The sequence below is a fragment of the Emys orbicularis genome, chromosome 4, assembly GCF_028017835.1.
Source record: "Emys orbicularis isolate rEmyOrb1 chromosome 4, rEmyOrb1.hap1, whole genome shotgun sequence".
Classification (NCBI taxonomy): Eukaryota; Metazoa; Chordata; order Testudines; family Emydidae; genus Emys; species Emys orbicularis.
Genome location: NC_088686.1, coordinates 132,583,405 through 132,602,286, shown reverse-complemented (window position 1 = coordinate 132,602,286; position 18,882 = coordinate 132,583,405). Strand labels below are relative to the sequence as shown.

General features: G+C 57.8%; 1 protein-coding gene across 1 annotated transcript in view; it reads right to left on the bottom strand.

The window, feature by feature from the left end:
* Window positions 1-18,882, bottom strand: part of NAV1 (neuron navigator 1) — a 202,768-nt gene that overhangs the window by 27,280 nt on the left and 156,606 nt on the right. The window contains exons 6-7 of the mRNA XM_065402683.1: window positions 1,774-1,912; window positions 713-1,013 (exon numbers count right to left, since the gene is read on the bottom strand). Of these exons, the coding sequence (XP_065258755.1) occupies window positions 713-1,013; window positions 1,774-1,912 (440 nt within the window). The remainder of the gene's footprint in view (window positions 1-712; window positions 1,014-1,773; window positions 1,913-18,882) is intronic.

Here is an 18,882-nt window from a genome sequence, read left to right as displayed (position 1 = left end):
AGATGTGACTCTCAGCCAGCCAGTAAAACAGGTTTATTAGATGACAGGAACACGGTCTAAAACAGAGCTTATAGGTACAGCGGCGAACGGGACCCCTCGGCCTGGTCCATTATGGGGTTCAGAGAGCCAGACACCCACGTTTGCCCTCACTCCTAGTCCCCAGGTAGCTCCAACTCCCAAACCCCCTCCAGCCCCTCCTTCTCTCGGCTTTGTTTCTTTCCTGGGCCAGGAGGTCACCTGATCTCTTTGTTCACCTTTAGCTATTTCCTTGCAGGTGGGGGGAAGGGGCCCTGGCCATTTGTTGCCAGGGAGACAGAGTGTCAGTGATTTATGCACACTGGCCTTTCCCCACCACCTAGAGACTTAAGAAATGCATAGGGGAAACTGAGGCACCCACACAGTATTTAGAGGAAACATTAAGAACAGTCCCACTTCGTCACAGGAGGTTCCCAGCCAATCCCCAGGCTGAATCCTGAGCACGCAGCCGCTTCAGCCAGCCAGGGGATCGAACCCCTGCCCGGGAGCTAAGGGAGTAGCTGGCTGGCGTAATCCCTGTGCCAGCCACTAGGGGGAGCCCTGACTCCACAGACCGGGCCCGTCTGTGGCACATCTCGCTCCTGAGGCTGGAGGGGTCGTGCCCGTTTTGGCCAAACCCAGTGAAGGCGTGGGAAGGTGGGAACACCCAACACCCTCCCCCCCGCTGCAGCCTCACCTGCAACTTTGAGGGTGCTCTGGGCCGTGTGGGTGATGGGCGAGGTCACTGCCACTGGGGGCGTCTTGCCCTTCTTCAGGGACCCCGGCGGGCCCAAGCTGACGGGCTTCTTCAGCTCCCCCCCCTTGGCAGGGGCCTCGTCGCAGCTCTCAGCCCGCTCCCGCCGCCACTTGGAGGCACCGTGCTCCATCTTGAGGCTGCCGCTGTCGTAGTCCAGCTTCTTCGGGCCCTTCTCCTCCGCCTCGCTGTACCAGCTCAGCCCGCTCTCGGCCAGCGAGCGCTTCTCCGAGTCCGTGCGCAGCTGCGCGGGGTGGGGACAGAGAGGTGAGGGGGGCCGCGCTCTGCCAACCCCACCCGCCGCCCGCCCAGGAGACGCTGCCGCTTGGGGAGGAGAACGCAGGGGCCTTCCCCTCTAGATCACAGGCCTCTCACCCTTGCAGGGTGCAAGGGGCTGGGGTCCTGGTTCTCTTCCCAGCTCCACTACTAACCCGCTGCGCGTTGGTGCCCCAGCCAATGCCTCAGTTTCCCTCTCTGCAGCATGCCCGAGGCCATGCAGGGTCAGTGCCGGAGCCAGGAAGAGACGCCAGGATCCTGACTTGCCCCAGTGCCATTGCCACAAAGGCTCATTCTGCTCCTGTACCAGGGCTGGAGACAAACTCTTTAGATGCAGCGTTACTGCTGGGGAAATGGGACAGCCCCACACTCTGATGGCCTAGACTCCTCTATAACCCAGAGCAGGCTCTGGGGCCAGCCCCTCTGTGGGCAGGTCGGGGCAGCCCGGCTGAAGTCAACGGAGCGATTCTAACTGGCGTCAGCTGGGCTGGCCCTGATCAGCAGAGACAAAGTCCTTGCCCACCACTGCCCCATCTGTGGTGAGATGGCGGGTCGCGGTCTTAGCCACCAGTTGCCCATGTCACTGGCGCATCCCCCTCCCACTGGCGCTCTCACTGGGACATGGGCCGCCCCTCTCCAGGTCTGCCCGCCCCGCCCCTTTCGCCAGCGCTGAACAGGCACAAAGGAGGTGGACCCGTCCCGACCTCCGCGGGGTGGCCAACACGTACCGCTATGGCCGAGTTCCGCCGGGAAGCTGTGGGGCTGGACGGGAGGGAGTTGAGGGAGGAGCTGGCGTTGAACTCTTCAGAGCTGAGGTTGTCAGAGGCATCGCTGAGGCCGCTGCTGATGGAGCTGCTCTCATCCCAGCTGGAGCAGGGTAGGAAGAGAGAGAGAGAGTTACCCCCACTGAGCGCAGCCGCAAGTGCTGTGTGTTACAGGAGGAGAACAAGGCTGCAGCTCCTACCCCCAGGGCTCCCAGAGAAAAACAGCCAGCCCCCCTGCCATCCAAAGGGCTTTCCGTGCCAGCACACCCACCACAGCTTCCATGGGAACTCTGATCCAAACAGTCCCGAACCTGGGGGCGCACACAACCGGTATCTGGGTTCTGCAGCTCGGGCCCATCCCTCGTACCAAGGAGCGGGGAGGAAGCTCGGAGAAGAGCAAATGAATTAACTGGAAGCAGCCTGGCTGGCCGATTCCCCAGGAGGGGAAGCGTTATGCGGCCAGCCTTAGGAAGAGCAGCCAATAACACATTCTCCCGCGTGGGTTACGCCTGCGGGGGGCTGGAGAGCTGCTCTTTCCCGTCCGGGCTGTGGGCCGGGATTTTGGGAAGAACAGGAGGGGGTGGGATGTTCCTCCAAAGGCTTCATCTCCACTATTGTGACATGCTTTAAACCCAGCTGGAGCGCCCACAGGGACTGGGTGGGTAGCAGCACTAGACTGGCTACAGCCCAGTTTGAAGCATGCTTAAGCCCAGGTTTTAAAATCATCCATGAGATCATGGGACACAAAGACCTGGGGCTTGGGCCAGCGGCGGTGACACGGCAGGGGGCCATCCTAGTCATGTCTGATCAGTCCAGTGCAGAAGGGGCCGAACTACCCAAGGCTGCTTGTCACCCGAATGTGGTTTGAAGCTATTCAAACATGATCCCCTATCGTGGTCCAAACCACTGGCTAGCTTTCCCAGAGGGAGGGCACCGTGCCAATCCCTCCTAGCCACAGGGCCGGCCTCAACATGGGAGCTAGCCGTGAGCTCTGGTGTGCTCACTAGGGGCCTGATCCTGCCCCTGTTCGAGTCACTGGCAAGCCGGCTTGTTCGCCGTCTTCAGTGCGAGAACAGGCGGGGGGGTGGGGGGGTCCTCAGTCCCATTGCTGACCCATTAGAGGGCACCAGCAGGACGGCACAATGCATGTCCCCCAGCATGGACAGGGCAGGAGGCAGACAGCTGCTCATCCAGCCACTAAGAAGCACATTTCACGTAGCTAGTCAGGCAGCAGCCAGTGAAAAAAGCCCCAGGATGGGTGTGTGTAGGGGTAGTCCTAGCAATCAGTTTGCCTGTGCCTGGCGTTCCTATGATCCTCCAGAGCCTGAGTGTCCTAGAGGACTGTCAGGGCAGAGACTGGGTCCCTGTTGTGCCCAGATTGTACAAGCACCGATGATCCCACTTGGATCAGTGCTCCGGGGCCCCAGACACATTAACACAGCCCAGAGCAGAGGATAGCAACCAGCTCTCCGGCGACCCAAGGGTTAATACGGATCCTATTGACTCTTTGACTTAACTAACCCCATACTGCACTGACCACTCCACTGGCCGAGGGAGACGTGACCCTTTTATCTTTGACAGGGACTGAAGATGGGCTGGAAGCAAATCCCGCATTCCCAAGCCCCACAGGGCCCAAATACAGCAAACCACTCCCCATTGTGGCGCCTGAGCTCACTTCTAGCAGCCACTGATCCAGATAGATTAGTAGATATGGAGCTGCTAGATCTGGAGTCACTCCACTGACACCAGGTAGCTAAGAGACACTGCACCTTGAAGCAGGTTGCCCAGCGCAGGTTTGTCTTTAACCACCGCCCCAAGGGAAAGATGCAACATGGACGCCACTGGGATTTCTAGAGCAGTTTTTACATTTCAAACCCACTCCAGCCCCCTGCCCCAGCACCTCTGTGTGGTGAACTCCAATTCAGCTCCACCTCCCTCTGCTCAGCAGGTCTGAAGACCCCAGGACTGGGCATGGTTGGAGGGGATTCACTTTACAGAGGGGACAGATTCCCGGTTCCAGTAGTGATTCCAGTTCAACTTCAACACCCCAGCACGTCTGAGGTGCTCCCTGGGCCAGTCTGCAGAGCGCTGAGCTCACCTATCACAGCACCACCCCCCACCCAAATGGCAGGGAACACACAATAACCCAGCCCCACTGCCAGGAGCCAGCCAGGACCCCAAAGCATCGTCCGGGAGACAGCCCCCTGCTAGCTGGGCGTGCCACAAGAGGGACCCCATCTATCTGTGCCCACGGTCACACAGTGGTTAGGAAAAGGACTCAGGAGTCCTGGTGCCCAGCCCATCAGACCATGCTGTCTCCCTCCAACGGCCAAAGGGAGAACACTAGATTGAATCATTCCCAGAGAGCCCGGCACTCGTTCGTGGCCGAGTCTCCCTCTCCAGCGTGGAATCCCACCTTCCCTCTGCAGCCGAGCAGAGCCCCGCTGGAGCAGGAGCTGAGGACGGAAGGGAGGGCAAGGCTGCTCTGACCCGTGACACATACAGATGCGATGGTTAGTTTTCAGAGACTGGCTGGAAACACCTGCTCTCCCCCTTGCTCCTGCCCGGCCCGGCTTTGGGACCAGATCCAGAGTCAAGGTTGGCAAGCGGCTCCTGGCTCCGTAACAAGCTGAACCAAACCCCCGGGTCCGAACACTCCCAGCTCTGGGCTATTCAAATCCAGGGCCCGCTCAGCAGGGGGTGGCACATGCCTGAGCTGGGTGAAGGGGGGGATAGGTGTGATCCAGGCCCACCACCCCCCTGAAATGACCCCGCTGCCTCATCCCTCACCTGGGAGCGCCCCATGCACACAGTCACCGACCCTGCATCCCTTCCCAGGAGCAGACCTTTCTCCCAGCTGGGACTGGCATGTCTCCCCTGATCAGCCTGACAGTGATCGCCCCCTAGTGGCTGCACCCCGCTGCTTGCATTCCCAACACGCCAAGGGGGAACTCGGTGTGCATAGCGCACGGGGAGCTCCCTCCGCCCTCGGCTCTGCCATCCAGCAGCAGCAGAGCCTGGGCCCGGTCCTGCAGCCCTGCCTTGCTGCCAGCGGTCCCAGGGAATTCCCCAGCCCTGCTCACCCCAGGAAGGGCTAGCCACATGGGGTCTGCAAGGGCAGGATCCCCGGGGACAGTCCCCTCTGGGCTGGGTCTGCTCCACCCACACAGGTTCCGGGGTGGCTGAGGAGGCGGTACTGTACTGTATGTGCCTCCTCAGCCACCCTGGAACCTGCATGGGGCATAATAAAGCAAAAGCTTTGCCGCCAAACCCAGCAACTGGGCGTCCAGCAGCCGCAGCCTCCCCTGGCCTATGATACCCACCGCTCATGGCTGAGCTCTTTCCTCCCGCCGAGGCTGAGCTGATGTGGGAGCCACTGGAGAATTCGCTTCCAGGCTTATTTTGTAAGGGAGCTGGAGGGCATTGCAGAGAGGGGGCGGGGCTGGGACAGGCCAGCACCCCTCCCATCCCATCGCCTACATAGGTGCTGGAAGCAGGGGCGCTGCCGCGCCCCCTGGCTTGAAGTGCATTCCATCGTATGCAGGGTTTACAGTTTGGTTCAATGGCTCTCAGCCCCCCCACTATATACATGGTTCCAGCCCCCCTGACTGCCTGGTCTCCCCGTCCCCACTCCCAGCCTAGTGGCCTTTGCTCCTGTGTTCCCCCAGCTCAGTCCCAGCCCCCTCACCCCCAGCCCAGGACCCTTAGACATGCTGCACGTTCGATTTGAGCGCAGGCATTTTTGGTCTCTCCCACACACCCCTTTTCCACCCACTGGAGTTTTACTAATTTTAACATCAGCAAGAAACCCTCCCCTCCCAACACAGCGAGAGGAAGGGGCTTGGTCGCGGAGCTCAGCGGGGCCAGGACTTCACCCAAGGAATGCACACACAATCAGGGAATGCACACACACACGGAACGTACAAACACACCATGCATCCACACAGGGAACGCGCACACACAACATGTGCTGGTGCATCCCCCCACCCAGCCGGAGATCCCCCTTCCCAGCCAGCCAGCCTCACTATATCCAAAATTCCCCCACTGAAATCACTGGCTGGAGCTCGAGGGCCAGGGCACAGGCGCCTTTCGCATGGCTCCTGTGGCCCAGAGGCTTCGCGCACACGGATGTACGGTGTCCCAAGGGGAGCTGAGCTCTTGGGAGAGTGGCCCCAAGTGGACCTGGGTCATAGGAGAGAGATGCCCCCCGGCCCCTCATCCTCTTACCTCCGGGCTGTCCAACCCTCCTCCTCCCAGCTGGCGCCTATGCAAGCTTGGGCCTCCAGCCCTCTCCGTCCTGCCGGGCCAGGGCAGCAGCAGGGGTATGGCAGGTCTGTGGCTCACAGGTACAGCGGGGCACTGTCCCGACCCGGCTGCTGGGTCCCTGCCCGGCAGAACTCCCTCTGGAGCAATGGGCTGCTTGCCGGGGTAGCTGGGAAGGAGGCGGCAGGCTCAGCAGACCGTGTGGAAAAGCCCATCTCCCAGGCTGTCAATCAGCCCTCAGCTGGAGTGAGGAAGGGCCGCTCCGGACTGGGGTGGCAGCTGCCATTTCTCCCAAAGGCCCATCCGGCCCATGACGGGGGGAGCCGTATGCCCGCAGGGCTTCCCCGCCACAGACGGGCCCGGATGAGCACGGCCTCCTTTCAGGTCAGTGGCTGAGTAGGTCAGCGAAGCCCCCGCAGGCCGGTCGAAGGAGTCTAGCCGGGGACAACGGAAAGGGCAAGAATCGGTGATGGGACGTGGGGGAGGACCCTGTGCCCCAGCTCCAGCCCCCCCGGCACTGGGGTGCATCTGGATACAAACAGGACAATGCATCGGAGATGCCTGTTCACAGCCAGCTCAGGCCATAGGGAGCATCTAAGCCTCCTGCGGACGTCCGCTCACATTACATAACCCCATGCTGCCGACCCCAACCCATTATCCCAGCCTGGGGCTCCTCCCCCCCATCCTGACCTGCAGCCTCCTGCTATTCCTGCCCTGAGCTCTGCTGGAGTTAGGAACCAAAGCACCTTTGAGGATCTAGACCTCAGAGACGGGAGGGGGAACAGGGAGCTTGCCTGGGGGGGAGGGGTCTGTGCCTCCCAGAGGTTGGGCAGCGATGCAGAGGGGCTGAAGGGAGGAAGGTGCTAACAATCAGGATGCTACAGGCGCCAGCTCAGTTCCAGCCTAGGTCAGTGATCAAGTAAAGCCTTTCCCGTGACTTGTCAGCACAATGGTCTGTGTTCCGCGAGTTGGTGGGTTCTCAGCCCAGCTACGACGGGACCCCCATCTCCATTGCAACCCCCACCATGTCATGTTGGCAGCTTGCGCGGAGGGGCTGAGGACTTGGGTTTGCCCTTGGTCCAGGACACCCCACCCACCCCGTGGGTCTGCGTGGAGGCACTGCGGCTGGGAAAGCCGGTGCTGCTGCTACCCTTGACAAACCTAGATAAATAGAGGACTCGAGGCCCATGTGGCTGCACTGACTGGGGGCGGGGGCTGGAACCCTGCACCCAGAGAACAGGGTGGGACCCCAGGGGCAGGGGCACCCGAAGGAGGACACAGAGAGACGAGCTAGCTCCCACGAGAGGGGCTGGGGATGCAGCGCTGCATCGGCCAAGGGGATGGACCAGAAGGGGCCATTTCTAGTTTCTATAATGGAAGGACACTGCAGGGATGGATACCGAGCATTCAGCCTCCTGCTGAGGGACTACTGCCTCCGGGTGAAGGCTAGTTACCCCACGGCCTGTGCCCCTTGCAGGGCCGGGCAGGCGGTCGGCTGGCTGGCAACTCCTTTGTTCTCCAATACGGAGCGACTCACTGTCAACACAGATCACCTCCCCCCCACCCCCCAAGACACTCCGCTGTGAGGCCAGGTAATTCCCCGGCACCTGGTGCTTTCACAGCATCTCTGGCACGCTGGGCTCTGCAGCCGGGGTTTCCCGGGTCACGCAGAAGGAGGGGAGGTGGTTTCACTTCTCCAGCAGCTGGGTCCTTAATTAGTTAATGCCTCCAACAGGCTCTGAAAATGTGAGGAGCTAGAGAGGGGTGGGGTGTCCTTGTGATCCTTCCCACAGCCGGGGGTGGGCAGGGGGAGACCCCGCCGTGCCCCAGCCAGCCCTGGAGATGCCAGGAGCAGTCCTGGCCCATTCCCTGGGGCTGCACACTCCTTCCTGTGATCCTGGCAGCTGGCACCTCCCCCAGGAACAGCCGGCTTAGAGCCAGGCACCAAAATCCACGCGTAGGCATGTGACTCCAAGGGGCCAGCCCATCACTGCCCCATGGCCCATAGGAGCTGGGGTGACTCTGCCCCTCCATAAACCAGCCCCCCTCATGCACACCAGACACTGACCACTGGGTTAGCTATCTGGGTACTTCTCTGGCCCCCCTTACCACAGTATCTGAGCACCTCACAACCTTTACCGTATTTACCCCTGTGAGGCCAGGCAGTGCAGTTATCCCTATTGCACTGATGGGAAACTGAGGCACACAGAGGTTAAGTCACTTGCCCAACGGAACCAGGAGTTGACCCCAGGGCTCCTGAGTCCCAGTCCAGTGCCTCTAACCACTAGCCCACCCCTTCCAACCTATACAGCACCTGAGGATCTCAAAGCACTTTACAAAGCTCCTTAGTCAGGGAAACTAAGGCACCAAAAAGGGAAAAGTCTTGCTCAGTGTCCCACATTAGTCAGCGACAGGACCGGGAATAGATTTCAGCTCTCTTGGGTCCCTGTGCGACACTGCCCCATTGCATGCCTGGTATGCAATCTTCACCCACACGCGGCAGGCCTGCTGGGACGCCCTGGGCAGCTATTCCCTCTGGCAGTGAGCAGCTAGGCAGCACTGAATCCACAGAGCAGCACCCCCAATTTACAGTAATTAGATTGCAACAGAGGCAGGTCTCCATGCAAAAGGCAATTAAGGGAGCATTAGCCTGGATTGTGAGCGAACACCTAGGTAATTAGGTTTGAGCACCAGCCACAGACACAACACACACCCCTTGAAGGATGGGTAACCATGTTGTCAGAACAGATCCACAGCCCCAATATTAAACCTCCTGCTGCACGGCTTAAGCCAACCCCTAGCTATTAGGGATAAGACCTACCTGGGGGCAGGTTGTTCCACCTCTGCAGCAGTTGGTACTGGCCGCTGTCAGAGACAGGAGACTGGGTACCGGATTCCAGCTCCCATCCAGCCTGGCAGCGCCCATGTTCCAAGGATTTGTTTCCTCATTTCTGTGGCATTCCTCGCCTTGGCAGGCCCCTGTTACAGGGATCACAACATAAAAGCACCAGGGGACCTTGGATGACCTCAAGCAAATCTTCACCCAAAGCTGGCCCTGAATCCAGAAGGCTGCTCGCTAATCTCTCTGTGCAGTAACTACTGACTCACCGAACCAACCACTTCTCCATGGGAAAGTCATACCGGGTGTGTGTGTGTGTGGGGGGGAACCCCACAGCAATCTCCTCCAAACCCCCTCCTTCCCCTGACTCGGGGCAGCTCCTGCAGTCTCTGGCTCCCAATTCCCCCACTGAGCTGCTTTCACTTTCCGGCAAGGGACCCAAACACTAAACCTAAAACTGAGCTTGTTCCTTGTTTGCGAAGGTGAGAAGCAGCTGGGCGCCCTGGCCCAGGGCTATCACGAGGCCCCAGGAGTAAAAGGAGGCTGGCTCCTCACAGCCTTGCGCAAGGGGACTTCACCGTCCAGATCCAACAGCAGGGACTTGCTCTCTTTGGGATGGCACCCCCACCTCTACATCCCCCCACCTCCAGCAGTGCCACGAGTGAGGCAGCCTCCAATGTACTGGGGGGGGGCGGGGGTGCCCAGAGCCCCCCACCGTGATGACCTCATAATTATCATGGCCTCTCGCTCCATTAGGGTTACTGTGTAGAGGGGGCTTGTGGGTTGGTCATGGCATGGGGGGGGGCCTGTGAGCTCTTTAGGGCAGATTGCCTTTTGGTTCTGTCTCTGTACAGCGCCTAGCACAACGTGGTCCAGGGCCACGATGGGGGCTCCTAGGCACTACCGTAATACTGTACACCAAATACAGAATAACAAGCTGCCAGCCTGAATCCAGGGCAGCAATCAGGCCTGAAAATGGCTCCATTTTGCCATCTGTTTGGCGGCTCATGCCAGATGACTGAATCAGTGATGTTCATACACTTCCTACAGGGGCCACGGTCCACCTCCCGGGATGAGTGCAGGAGTGACCTGCCCTCTAGGTGGATGCCCCCATGCAGGGATGAGGACGCTAGAGCTTGTCTGCTGTAGGAAAACGTGCTTTGGGGTGTTTATATCCCCGGGGCGGCCCCCTATGCTAGTGTAAGCCTAGGGTCTGCTGCACCAATGCAGTGAGCAATGGCTCCAGTGCAACCACGCTCATGTAACTGCACTGGGACAGATTGCTGCCATCTAGATGCAGCTTCACTGGCCGCATGGGGAAGAGCTTGTCCCAGCGCCGTGCTGCAGAGTCCAGAGCAGAGGGGTGGCCCTGGTGCTTCCTGCAAAGCTCCTAGAACTAGGTCGAACATTTTGGATGGAAACGTTTTCCCACCAGAAATGCACCTTTGTCGAAATCAAAACGTTTTGCGGGACTTTGAAGAAATTGTCATGAGAAAAATGTCAAAGAGAATCACCTTGAATGCAGCGTTTCAATTCATGTAGACTTTGCTAGGCTAGTAAAATATTACCTTGAATATTCCCTTATGTTTGCATACAGAATCTATCAAACACTACCTAATATTTCATATTCTATTATCATGTTTTGACTTTATTCAACCCCCCCCAGTTTTGCCTTGCCGGAACGATACACCTCAGCATTATCCGAATGAAACTGTTCGGCGTTCCCAAGCTGAAATATTCCAGAGTTGCTATCCCGCCGGGAATTTCCACTTCTCCAGATTGGACTGAAAACCAACGTCGAAACATCAGAATTTTCATGGAATGGAAATTTTCTCTTCCATCCAGCTCTAAAAATTAGCATTCTTGCATCTAGCAGTGGCTATTCCGAGCTCTGCTCTACTTTGATATTATTTGACACCATCATTCATACACCCTTTGCTCTGTTTCCTTTTCCCGAACAAGGGGGAAGGACTTTTTTCCCTTTAAAACTGAAGGTGGAAAGACACTATGCAGGAGGCGGTGCACATGGGAGCATCCCCAAGGCACTGCTGCGTTATTCCTATGCAGTGGGTGGGGACCGTGTTTGTACAGCACCTAACACAATGGGATCGCCGTGCTGAGTGAGGTCTGGGGGCACTACGTCATCCTCAACAAAAGGCCCATAAGGGAGACAGACAGTTGTTTATGGATCCTTCAGTTCAGTGCATAATTTTAAGCCCCAAATGCTGTTCAGGTTCAAGTGGCACAGGTTCTAGCCCTGACGCCTCTCTGTGAGCTTTGGGAAAGGTTTACCCGGCCCCTTATCGGGACTGGGAGAATCTGCCACTGAAGGATCTTGACTGTACAAGGTCCTCAAGCCAAATCAAAGTCCCCCCTCTCCCGAGGCAACACTTCATGCCTCCCGCAGTCAAGTGAGGCACAGACCCACAATGCCCTTTGTAAGAGGAGCTGAGGAGCAGCTCTCATACCTGCATGCCCCAGGCCAGAACTGGTGTCAGGCAGGGAATATGCATCCTCGGCCACCTTATACCATGACCGTCGCTCTGCAACAAGCCTGTGGCCCCTAGGTCCTTCCCAGCGGTCAGTACAGTGCAGGTCACAGCCATGGGTAACATTGTGGCAAGAACGCAGCTCCTCCCGCTCCCAAAGCCCAGGCCCTGCCACTTGAACTACAGGAGAATCTCCTTTAGCTGTTAGCAACACGGGGCCTATGACACACAATGCAGCAGTTCTGATCCCATCCAGTAGAGGCCAGCAATACTCACATTAACCCGTTCATTAAGTCTCATCTGCACTCCTCTCAGGCTGTGCTGTTATGTTGTCGGCTCTGCCAAACTAAGCAGCACTCTGCTGTGTTAGTGCTCGGATGGGGGACCTGAACAGACTAGATAATTCAGAGGCAGGCACTCTCCTCATCTGAGTCAGCAGGGGGCGCAGTGGGGCTGCTGGAGGGACTGTCACTCAGATTAGACACGTGAGGCCCCATGTAGGGTCCCTAAAGACTCCTGCCGTAGTGACCCCATTAGCACAGGGGCTGGGGCAGGGGGTATGTACAAGGCACCTGGAGGAGAAAGGGAGGCTACTTGCATGCTAAGCATGATCACTAGGGCCCAGATTACTAAGGAGTTAAGCTCCTAACTCCCATTATAATCAATGTGAGTTTGGAGCCTAAGCCCCTTTGAGAATCTGGGTGCGGGTAACTTCGGCGCACCCCCCATTGTAGCGCATGCTGTTACAGCAGGGAGTGAGCAATCCATTGTGGGGGGAGCAGAGCAAACATGGGGAGCACTTTCTAGCGAAGGGAGCGGCTTGCTATGGAGCAATCGCAGCCGGCCGGGCGCATGCGATCAATAATAGACTAGCTCCTGCTGAACGCCAGGTTCAGTGGCTGGAGGACTCTTCAAAGTCGTTCGGGCTGCAAGGCGAGGCCAGCGCTGGCTCAGAGCCGGAGAGTCACCATCTCCTGCTCCGATCCATCATATACAGACCCCCCCGCCCCATCTCCGCCGGCGAATAAAAGAGGGACTGTCAAAGCAGCCAGCTCCACCGGGGCTCCCCGAACACTGCGCTGTTTGTATCTGCCCTGACAACTGCTGGAGCACATGGAGCGGGAAGAGCACCAACACCAACAATCGGCTCCCAGCCCAGCCACTCCCCTCCCTGCTTGGTGGGAGTAACGAGACAGATGGATGGGGTGAGAGGGGAAAGGGGCGAGAGACAAGGAGCGCAGTGTCACCGGGGTGAGAACCAAGCCAGCCGGGTGTAAAGAGGAAGAGGGGGCGGGAGAGATTTGCAAGCTGCCCTGGGAGATGCGGAGAGCCCCCTGCAGAACTGAAGATGTGCAGCAATTTGCAGGATCTGGCCCTTTAAAGCCCATCCACATGGGTGAAATGATAACCCGGTACATGCTAGCGGTGTGCAATATTCCCCTCTAGTGGCTGGTGCCCCAAAGGATAACGGCCTACTATACTCACCAGGGAACAGAGTGACTCTTGTGCCTTGAGCCAAGGATCAAGCTGTGCTGCTGAGCCAGCCAGGGGGCCACCCCAAAAACAACTCAGAGCACACCCACTCCCCCAAAGGGCAGGAGAGCAGGGTGTGTTTGAACAACACACCCTTCAACCCCAGCAACAGCCATCCTTAAAAGGCACTCGCCCAGGTCGGCAGGAGTGCAGCTTAGCTTGCACAACAGCAGTGAGCACAGAGTCCAGCAACAGTCGTTCTCAGGGGCAGCCCCGCCCCGGGCACAGGGCCCCACTCACACACTAGGCACTGCGCCCCCAGTCCATCTCCCCTCCGCCATCCACACTGGGCACAGCTTCCCAGCCCTTCCCTGCTTTGGGTCATGCCCTGCTCTCTTCTGTGCAGGCCTGCCAACCGGGAGTCTGCCCCAGCCCTCTGCCTGCCTTGAGCTCAGCTCTCCAGCCAGGCCCCAGCTGCTGTGGGCTGCCTGGCTTGCAGGCCAACCCTGCACAGGTGTAGCCGGTGGGGCTCACCTCCCCCACTACATTAACAGTCCAGGGAGCAGCGCCCCCGGCTGGCCGGCGAGCCCTGCAGTAATGAGCCAGAAGGGGGAAAATACCCTAGCTAAGGAAAGTGGCAGACATGACTCCAACGCAGCGACTCTGATCGGGTTACTGATAACAGTGAAACGAGTGATTCCAGCGACAGCCTTCGCAGCCACCGTAGGGAGCCGCAGGTGGCATGTGCTGGAGTCACACAGTGCTGATGCCCCCGCGTACCCTGCCAGAAGAGTATTGACTCAGAGCACATAGCACTGATACAGGCTTTCAGCCACAGACACCAGAGCCATTCCCAAGGGAAGCCAACTACTACCAGCATCATGATACAGATGGGGAAACTGAGGCACACAGGCATGACTGCCCAAAGTTGGTCAATGGCAAAGCTGGGAATAGAACCCAGGACTCCTGACTCCGAATCCAGTGGCCCTGGGCTCCCTCCTCCCCCCGTTGGCATACCGCTCTGACTGCAGTGAGGCACACAGCTGGACCCCTGCCCCCCTAGTCGCCTGGATAGCTGGGGGGTAGGGGTCCAGCTGCGTGCCTCACTGCAGTCAGGGCGGTATGCCAACGGGGGGAGGAGGGAGCCCAGGGCCACTGGCACATACGGCTCAAGCGCATTTGGAGGTTCGCAGTTTCCCCGTCGCCGCCGGTCTCCTCCTGCTCAGAGGCAAGGTCTGGGGGCAGTCACCTAGTCGACATCCTCAGTGCCTCCCTGGCGTACCCGGCCCATGAGTGGATTCACGCCTATGCTCCTCCTCCATCTAGGGCAGCCCGCTGTATGGAGCTCCCTTGGCATCGGGACCCAGAAGTTGCTGTGTGGTCAGTTGACCTGGGCTAAGCCCAGAAGCCAGGCTGAGCAATGCAGACACTCTGTTAATACCAAGGAAGGAGAGGATGATTTAGGGTGCTCTGAGGGGTCTAACCAGTGCGGCTGGGATGCCACAGAGAAAGGGAAGCCGTAGGCTGCCTAGCAGTCTGAGCTCTCCAGGGCTATGGGATACTTTCCCGGTGGGAACCTCATCGCTTGAGGCACTTCGGCCTAGAGGGGGTGAGACACTGGAGAACACAGCAGAGGAAATAAGCTTGCACTAGGGGCAGATGGCTTAGACCTGCTGTTAGGGAAGGCAGCATGGCCTAGTGGATAGAACCCCAGACTGCAATTCAGGAGACCTAGGTTCTATTCCTGCCGGAGACCTTGGGCAAGTCTCTGTACCCCAGTTTCCCCCTCTGTGAAGCAGGGATGATGATACTAATTCGCTTTGGGATGAACAGCACTAGATATCAGGATCATCCCATGGCGGCAGGAGCCGAGTACCTAGTGACCCCGGGTCTGTCCCACCACCCTATGGACAGAATACTCTCTCCGTTCCTGGCCAGCTCTGTTCCTTGATCTGACTCCGAACGCTCCTTTGGGGGCAGGTCTCAAATCCAAGGGGAGGCACCAAATGCCCTTCACTAGCAGCTCTTCTGTGCTGGCATCATAACATGACCGTATCTGAGGCACGACGCAGCTTAGGGTGTGGGGGCGGGGGTTCAGGCCCTGTGCCTCTAGCGTTAACATCCCGATTCAGCCCCCTTTAACCCAGGCAACCCCCCATCCCATCTGTACTGCTGCAGCAGCTAGGAGAGGTGACAACCTTGGGTCTTCCTCTGGCAGCTGGAAGCACACGACATGTCAGCCACCAGAGCACGGCAGTAGCCTCGCTGGCCCCTGGCCATCAATAGCTGTGGCTGGGTTTAAACTCTGGCTAAACCTTCGCTTTGATGCCCCCAAACACGGCAGCATTGTTTTAAGCCCCTAGCAGCAAGTGCTGCGCTGAGCCCCTGGCGGATGCGTATGATGTTCTGCGGGGGAGCCAGCGGTAGGGATGGGAAGGGAGAGATCTGGACCATGTGTGCAAAACAGACATTCCTCTCGGATTTAACATTCCTCCCCCAAACACACAAACTCCCCTGCTCCCATCCTTCCCCTCGACCTCAGAGCAACTCCAGTGAGGGAAGGCCGCTGTCTGCCTCATCACGTGTCTGTGGTTTGGAACGGCTCGGCGTGAGCGGGGCCACTGCGCTCAGCCAGCCGGCGGCGGGGGAACAAGCTGAACCCTATGGAAAGAAGGATTTGCGGCAGAGGAGAGAGGCTGCATTGCTGAGCCGTGAGTTTGCCGGGAATTAATTGGTGGAGGCAGGGGGAGATCGGTCCAGACACAACGAAGGCCGGTGGGGGGTGGGGAGCGGACACCCGACGCCTAGCAGTTAGAGGGCAGCAAATGCGTGGGGCTCCTGGGGAGCTCTCAGCAAACCCTCTGGGAACGGCATCTGACCCCAGGGAGCAGGGCTGGGCTGGGACACAGGGGTCACTCTGGCACGCGGAGGACGTGTTGCCACAGTATTTGGTGGGTGAAAGTCCTCAGTGTCATATTAATCCTGGGGGCAGCCGTGGGGCATACGAGGGGTCCCTTTTGCACAGTGGGGAACTGTCACCCCGTGCAACCCTTAGTCAGTGTAACCCGGGCAGGGCGCGGTGATGTTATATACTCTCAAAGGCAATGAGGGAAGCTTTCTGGGTGGCTGTAGCTTTCCCATACAGACTCCTAGTTCAGCGGGGGTAGGAGCCGTAGCAGGAAATCTAGTCTCACCCTGCACGCTCAGCCAGCAGGAGCCAGCCAGATGGCACAACAGCCCATTCGCTGGCATTTACGGAACTGACACAGTCGCTTCGCTGAGATTGGTGGGCGCCTCCCTGTCCTCAAGCAGTCCCGTGAAAAGACGACAACCATCCCTAGCTCTCATCCAGCCCTTTTCATCACCACCGGTCATGTCTTGATCCTCACACACCCCTGGGAGGCAGGGAAGGGCTACCAGCCACATTGGGCAGACGAGAAACTGAGGCACAGAGTGATTAAGTGACTCTTCCAAAGTCACACAGGAAGGCTGCAGAGCAGGGAATTCAACACAGGTCTCCCAAGTCATAGGCTAGGGCCCTAACCACCAGACCATCCTCCTGAACCCTGAAACAATCACAAACCTGAGCCCAAATGATTTGTGGCAAGAGTGTTCCTTGATATTTATTAGTCTCAGCAGACCTGGCTTCTATGCCCAGCTGCCACTGGCCTACTGGGGGACCTTCTCAAGTCATTCCCCCTCCCTGTGCCTCAGTTTCCCCATCTATAAAACAGGGATAATGATTCTGACCTCCTCTGCGAAGCGCTTTGAGAGCTACTGGATGCAAGTGCTAAGTAAGAGCTAGAGGTTATTATACTCCACCTAGTCACAAACTGTCAGCCGTCCAGACAGGAAACAGAAATGATCCCAATGTGACTGAGAGGGCCAATCAGACAACACGAACAAGGACTATTCTAAACCCTTAGTGAAGAACCCATAGGGCGGAAATTTGTCGCCACTATTCAGCCTAATCTTTGACAAACAGAACTGGCAGAAAATCCAATCAATTCACAACTGCTCCCCTGCCCAGAAGGGAGACCAGCTTCATAGTGACTACGGAGCAGCTCCTTCTCCTGCACAACGCCTGTCAATTTCTAAAGAAAACAACAAATATTTGACGTGCCCAGACGTGTATGCACAGCACCTAACACAATAGGGCTCGAGTCTACAGCTGGGGCTCCTTGGTGCTACCATAATACACCTAATGAATAATGGCCAGCGCCCATCGCAAAGGGGTCTTGGTCCAGGACAAACCTGGATAAATAGTCTCCTTTGAAAATCCACAAGCAATCGATATGTTATCAAGATCTGGCTTGAGGAGCACGTGCCAGCATTCAAACAGGTGTGATACGACCACCGCAGGCTGAGCTCAGTTCTACTGCCCGAGGTAAAGGAGAATTTCCATTTGCGATGCAATCTTCTGCACGGACTTCAAGGTAACCTGCAAAAGTGGGTGGTGGGGAACAGGTCCGTCCCCCTTTCGTTTCTTTATGGTCGCTCAGAAATTCAGGGCTTATCTATCCTGGAGGGCTCTCTGCTGACTGGTGTGCATGGGAGTGATACACAGACAGATGAAGGGTGCTGGAGCCAAACAGATCCCACCACCCCATGACTGCCAATGCACCTCACACCTACAGCCCCGCCCCCATCGCCCCACAGCTCTGCCCATGCCCCTCTATCCTAACCCACAGCCCCCTGCTATTCTAGTCCAGGGCCACATCAAATCAACTAAACACACTTCCCATGCACTCTCGGCAGGACAGGAGTCCAATGGCCAGTTCAGCACAGGCCGGGGGTTGGCTTCCTAGTAATCTACCAGTCTCTGACTCATTCCAACAGGAGATTTGCAAAGTCAGGCAGGTGCATCCAAACAGCCATTTCCATGGTAGTGAAACTTCCCCTATGCAGGCAGCGTTAAAATAACTCGGTAGATTCCTCCCTGGGCCTGTGCATGAGGAAGAGACCAGACCTTGCCTTCAGATAGCAGGGCCTGTGCTCAGCCCCTCTAGCTCCCATCCGATCGCCAGGAGCAAGCCCAAGAGGAGGTCATTCAGACAGAGGACATGTATGTCATTGAGTGCAGACTCCATGTAACTTAGGGTGACCAGACTGCAAGTGTGAAAAATCGGGACAGGGGTGGGGGATAATAGGTGCCTATATAAGACAAAGCCCCAAATATCGGGACTGTCCCTATAAAATCGGGACATCTGGTCACCCTAATTGTAACTGTAGCTACCAGCAATGGCCAGCCCAGCCGCACAGCCCGCTTGGAGATACTTTCTGGCACACACAATCAGCCTGTGGAACTCCCTGCCATTAGATCGGATTCAGGCACAAAGCTTCTCTCCATTAGCTCTAGAAATGGACTATAGTGGATGTGAACCCCCCATTCCCATTACCGTTGATAGGCTAAGAAAAATCTCAGCCTAAGAGCCCATGGGATGAGTCCTGCCCGGCCCCCAAGTCAATGAGCCACACAGGCCATAGGCAGAGGGAGACTCCAAGCCCCATGGCTTTGGGATCGGGGGGTGAGAGGCTGGATGCTGTGGGGACTGGCAGGGGGTGCTGCTGCTCTGGCCCTTACATACTAACTAGGGGCCCAACTTGGCATAGTGCTTGGCACCCAGCACCCCCCAGCAGGGAGGCAACCAGGATCTGGAGGTGGGGGTGGCATCTAGTGGTCAGAGCAGGGCACTAGGCTCAGTCCCTTCCCTGGTACTGTGAGCCCAGCGGTTGCCTTCGCCATCGGGCAGTAGCAGTCCCTCCTCCCAGACCAGGAAGCCCTTAGCTAGAAGGTGCTCAAGAGACGCAGGGCATTAGAACACTACCCACAGCGCACAGGACATGGTACCTCTCGAGCCCGGGGTCTACTCCAGGGCAGAGCAGGATTATCATCCATGACCAAGGGACTGTCCTGAGGTCACAGTGAGTGGCCAGGTCCTGGATGAGGCCCTCACTGTGCTGGGTGCTGCACAGACCCAGAACAGAACCTGGGGTCTCCTAAGCCTG